The following is a 6000-nucleotide window of genomic DNA, read 5'->3' as shown; positions in this document are numbered from 1 at the left end:
CAGGTCTTGAAAATATTAGAATTTGAGGACATGACTTGGTGCCTAACCAGTACTACTATTTATTATTATTTTTATTCAGTTTTGGTAGGGAAACCAAACCAGATGTTCTTTGTTGACAAATCAAGCAAAAATGTGAAAATTCAACCTTGAATGACGAAAGAAAATTAACTAGATCTGCCATAACATCAATTCGCATATAGGTGAAGATCACGAATTCTTATCCTCCTTTTGATCTCGTCATCTCATCATTATTCACATTCGGATTTCTTAGGCTGACATGAAATTGTCAAAACATCTGGAACTTAGAAGGTGCCTAATTTTTTTTCTTTAGTGAAAAAGCCCCTAAAGATTCTAGTTTTGTACGGTTTCACATCTTCGCTTATTTTTTAGGGCCCTATTTTTTAATCACTTGAAAAAAAAAAAAGGGTCATCATTCGACCGCTTGCTTAATTGCCTTGGCATCCTTTTAGGCCACCGGCAGCACGGATCAATCAATTTAATAAGCTAGTTTGTCAAAAGTAACATTCTTTAAAATAGCACAATAGTACCTTCTATTATTTGATTTTTGTTACCAAGTATCACAATTTGAGTTGATTTAAGCATTTCACAAATCATAACTTACCTTTTTCTTTTTCTCTTTTTGATCCTTTCAATGTTCTCAAATTGAAAGGATCAACATGTGATGTATATATTTTAAAGTTGCATTACATACTGTACTGTAAAAAAATATGTTAAAAATAATAGTCAAGTTTAATTCTAATGGCTCTCAATAAATAAAAAATACAATAGCAAATTTTGTTAACATATTTCGCACTTTATGTCTTCTTCCTAAGCTTCCCTTGGAAGAAAAAGAAGAAATTTTATTTTACTTTAAAACACGGTTATTACCACTCCATCAAATTGAGAAATTACACATACAAAATTAAAAAGCAAAATTATTACTCCCTCCATCCCAATTTGTTTAATATTTTTCAATTTTCAAGAGTCAAAATTCTTAATTTTGATCGTGTGTTTGAATATAGAATCTTTTATATTTTTGAGATAAAAATTTCCATATTTGAAAACTACATAAGTACTATAAGTCATCATAATTAATAATTTAAATTATTTAAGAGACATATGAAAAATTATGATAAAAGAACAACTTGTTTGACTCTCAAAAAGCGAAAATTGTTAAGTAAATTATTACAAAAAGAGTAAACACTTTTCAACTGTTCATATGTTTAAATGAAATCGGGTGAAATTAGGGAGTTGGAAACACAATCACGTGTAAGAAGGACGGCTAATCAGTTTTTATTTTTTCTTTGGGCATACATTATAAAGAGCCATGCGATGATCAGACATAATTAAAACACTATTGGACTTTTAATTAACAAAAAACACAATTGTTTACTCGTCTTCATAAAAGAAAAACGCAAAGTTGAAAATCACACGTCTTATTAAATTCAAATTCAAATGTTCGTCCAAGAATCCCACCATGTTCCCACTTCCACCAATAAAACAACCACCAAAAAAACAGCTTTTCACAAACTCTATAAATCCTCAAACAATCCTAAACCCCTTTCTTCTATACCCATAATTTTTTCTTGCACAAACCAAAAACAAAAAAAAAAACACAAGCATGGTAAACAACAGTACAACTGAAACCAAGTACCACTTACCAAAACGTATAATCTTAGTCCGTCACGGGGAAAGTGAAGGAAACAAAGACGACAAAACATACGGCATAACCCCAGATTACAAAATCCCATTGACAACACGTGGCATTCAACAAGCAAACCAAACTGGGTCCCGGATTCTTGATGTTGTCTCTGGATCATCGGACAAGTGGAAGGTTTACTTTTATGTCTCACCATACGTGCGCACGCGCTCCACGCTCCGTGAGATTGGTCGAGCATTTCCTAGGAATAGAGTGCTTGGAGTTAGAGAAGAGTGTAGAGTTAGAGAACAAGATTTTGGGAATTTTCAAGTTGCTGAGAGGATGAAAGTTATTAAGGAAACAAGAGAGAGATTTGGGAGGTTTTTTTATAGGTTTCCTGAAGGTGAATCTGCTGCTGATGTTTATGATCGTGTTTCACGTAAGTGTTTTTATACTCTCTCTTTTTGATTTTCCTATGTGTACGTGTATTTGTTTTTATATGATAAGCCTGATGTTTATGTGTATTTGCAAATTTTCCATCTGTATTTAATGATGTTTTAATTTCGCTTGTCCTATTTTTGTCTAGCAACAGATGGAATTTCATTATATTTAGAAGAGTAGATCCATTCTAAAAGATTGAATCTTTTCTATACTTTGAAACTCTCTAATTTTAGTGTGCAATTGGACCTGTGAAATTTGAAGAAAAAAAAAGTTGAATTTGTTTTCAAGTTGAAAATTGGAATTGTGTTTAGACATGAATACAATTTTTTTTTTTTTTTGATTTTTTGATTTTTTGTGAGTGATTTGGAGTGAATTGTGAAACTTCTAATCTCACTTTTGGCATATCAAGGATATTTAGTTTATGCCTAATTAACTGTATGTCTTTCGTATGACATTCTGATAATTTGTGGAGCTTTCAAATGACTTGCTGCATAAGTCTATGGAGTATGGACCTTCTGCTAGAGATAGTGTGAATAGATCATTTTTTATCAAGCTTGATACATAGAGTCTCCTAGAGAATTACCAATTTGTTGGGGAAAACCTCTTTTAGTTGTGTGCATTTTTTTGTAACCAAGACGTTTGTGGTTTGGCTTAGACCAAGATTAGTTCATGATGTAGGTTTTATAATTAGCACGATGTTTAGGTTGCTATGAGATCCATCGCTTGTCTCCACTCAAAGGCAAGATGTCTTTCAGTGTGTCTTGCTCTTGAAATTTGTGTGTTAAGCTATGTTGGTGGTAGTAATCTTGCCTTCCTGATGTCCCCATCAGACTTTAACTTGTAGTATTAGAACAGCAGATCATACTAAAAAGAGGTGCAAGTAAAAGCCAGCCTTGTATCCAGTGCCCATTATGTTTTTCATATCGCTGAAAGAAGGCCAAAACTTAATTTGCTACAGTTGGATTATTCCTTTTGATGTCATTACAATGCTTAAGAGTATTATATTTCCTGGCCTGCATTCTCAGTTCTCATACACTTCTCGGATATAATTGAAGCCTTGGGTCTTGCCATAGCTTTGCTCCTTGTCGTTCAACTTTTCTATTGATTGATCTCAACTGTTATTCTAATAGAAAGTAAGATGCAATCTGTAATTAAATCGTCAATTAAATGGATAATGGTATCCAGAATATGAATTTATGGTTTAAAAGAATATAGTGTAATTGATAGAACTAACCGTCTTGAGACTTCAAGTTACAATAAGAGTAAGATCAAGTAGTTTGCTTTCAGCATATGCAAGTTGGTAAAACCTGATGACATAATGGAAGTTACAGTACTGTTTTACATAAAAACTGAATTAACGTGGTTGTCTGATGTTCTTCTTCTTCTTTTTATTTTTATTTTTTTTATTTTTTTATAAGGTAAAATTTAAAGGGGATAGAAACTCATAACAGTTCTGCTCTACAGATCTATTCTGGAATGATCATAAATCCTTAGTTCAAGTCTACAAGGGAAGTAGACGTGTTTTCCATAACAGTATATAAACTCAATTTTATGCTCGAAGCTTAACACAGCTGGAGAAATTCATTTCTTCATAGCAACAATCACTAATAATTTTATGAGATTATAAAATTCTGAAGGATGACTGGAAATAATACCACCTTTTAAAGGAAAGAGATGTCTTCTTTCCTTCAATACTCAATGCCAGAAAGGTTCCCTAAACTTTACCAGCTGGTAGGATGGACGTCACCTCTGTTTTGTGTTCCTAGTTCTGCTTGTCAAAGATCCATGTCTAGTTTAAAGTAAAAGTTTGGCCTACTTATAGCCTTAATATCAGTTAGTTTGAATTTAGGGATCTTGTGGGTTAAAACTTATTCAAATTTTGCGGGACCAAAATGAATTTGCTAACTTAAATGGATGATAGTGATATGATTTAAGTAATAATTTTGTACGCAATAGAGGAATGTCACATTAGTGATGTAATAAACACTATGATTTTTTTTTACATGTGTCCACCAAAATTCCCCCTGTTTGTTCAGTGCTCTGAATGAGGAATGCATTTGAATTAAGCTGCAATTCAGAAGTGTGAAGTTCGATACTTACTTTCATTTGTAATGCAGATTTCCTTGAAACTCTATGGAGGGATGTTGATATGAACAGGCACCATCATGACCCTAACGACGAGTTGAACCTTGTAATTGTATCCCATGGTCTAACTAGTCGAGTCTTTCTAATGAAGTGGTTCAAGTGGACCGTTGAGCAATTCGAGTACCTAAACAATCTAGGGAATTGCGAGTTTCGAGTTATGGAATTAGGGGCTGGTGGTGAATATAGCTTAGCAGTCCATCATAGTGATGAAGAGATGCTAGAATGGGGGATGTCCCCTGAGATGATCGCAGACCAAAAAAGGCGAGCTAATGCTAACAGGGGTGCTTTGAATGATCATTGCCCTTGGTACCTTGATGAATTCTTTGACCATTTAGCGGATTCAAATGACAAAGATGGTGAAGATGTGAAATCAAACAACTCTATTGATCTTCCCCCAGCATGATACTGTTAACGTGCATTTGTTCCAATTCATTACTTGCTGTTGTATTGTTCATTTGGTTAACTGATAGAAATGTTTGTAAGCTCTTTTCTAGTTTCATGTAGTTGTTCCAGTTTTAGGCCCGGGGAGGCTTGTTTCCTCTTGTTTTAGGCATTGTTAGTGTCAATTTGTTGTAAATTTGAAACCTTCAATTTGTATATCAAACGTTTGACATCAGGACCAAGTGTAAATTTTTTTGTTGACTTGTGAAATTATGGTTAATTTTTTAACAAGACGGAGATTGAATAAGTTTTGACAGGTGAAGTTACAAGTGTTTTTTCCACTGCTGAAACTGAGATCAGTGTTTGTATTTCCACCTGTTCCGTAATTGTCCAATCCTTCTGCTTCACAAAGTTGTTCCGTTATTAAATCAATCTTTCCTTTGCCAAATGAACCTTGTGATGCCTTTTGGTGATTTGATGCTATTACAAAGTTTTAATAATAAAAGTAAACTTTAACTGACGTACATTGGAGGGTAATTGCAGAGTTCAAAGGATTTTGACAAAGAAAATTCACCTTGTCAAGATTTAGACTGGTTTTATTAGCTCGTCACTGGGAGCAATAAAAGTTGAGGGTGTTTGGCTAAACTTACTGGCTAGTCAAACTGATTCATGAACACCTTTTAACTTATCTACGCGTTTGATAAATATTCAATATCCTTGTAAGGCAAGTGCTTATAGTAAGTGCTTATGAGAATCAACAAAAATTCATTAGTTAGTTTCTTTCAACTTATGATTTTTCAGCAAGCACTTTAGTTTGATCAAAAATTTTATTATTTTATCCTTGATATTTATCTAATTCTCAAATAATTTTTTCCAAGATAAAACTTCTAATTTCTTGTCATTCCATATATGTCGTTCATCCTTTTTCTTATAAATATACTTCTAAATTTATAATTTGTAATAAAAAATATTAAAGGTAATATCTTAGTCATTTTATTGAAAGACTTTTATCAATTTATTAATTTCAACTATCTAGACAAACATGCATTCATTGTTTAATCACAAAGATAATTTCAATCACTTAAAAATGCTTATCAGCTTGTACAACCAGTAACTCTAACGGCCTCTTAAGTCCTTCAAGCATGAAGAATGATATAAAATAGTTACCCGCATACCCATGATTAAATTGTGGCGTGAATTGCGGCTCAAATTGAGTTAATTTCCTTCTCTTAGTTGGTTCCATTCTTTAGGCGTTGATCTCTAATATCCTTTTCCTTTTTGGTTAGTTATTTTCTTCTTGTTTGTCTCTTTCTTTATTTTTGTGTTTTTTCCTTTTAAAGATAAAAATAACATATAAAAATAAAAATATTAACCAATTAATTTTAAATTAATAA

At 32.7% G+C, this 6000-nt stretch overlaps 1 protein-coding gene across 1 annotated transcript; it reads left to right on the top strand.

Annotated features, from left to right (window-relative positions):
* The first annotated feature begins 1390 nt into the window (after window positions 1–1390).
* Window positions 1391–4867, top strand: LOC132645177 (phosphoglycerate mutase-like protein AT74H). The gene is made up of 2 exons (XM_060361986.1): window positions 1391–2078; window positions 4198–4867. The coding sequence occupies exons 1-2, from the start codon at window positions 1622–1624 to the stop codon at window positions 4626–4628; spliced, it is 888 nt and encodes a 295-aa protein (XP_060217969.1). The 5' UTR covers window positions 1391–1621; the 3' UTR covers window positions 4629–4867.
* Window positions 4868–6000: the final 1133 nt, after the last annotated feature.

Source organism: Lycium barbarum, chromosome 6, assembly GCF_019175385.1.
Source record: "Lycium barbarum isolate Lr01 chromosome 6, ASM1917538v2, whole genome shotgun sequence".
In the NCBI taxonomy this organism is placed as follows: Eukaryota; Viridiplantae; Streptophyta; class Magnoliopsida; order Solanales; family Solanaceae; genus Lycium; species Lycium barbarum.
This window is presented reverse-complemented; position numbering and strand designations above follow the sequence as displayed.

Bases quoted from the DNA above. Each gene is read 5' to 3' on its own strand.
- LOC132645177 (XM_060361986.1), top strand. From the start codon at position 1,622: ATGGTAAACAACAGTACAACTGAAACCAAGTACCACTTACCAAAACGT. The intron at 2,079-4,197 runs GTAAGTGTTTTT...TTTGTAATGCAG, and splicing joins TGTTTATGATCGTGTTTCAC to ATTTCCTTGAAACTCTATGG.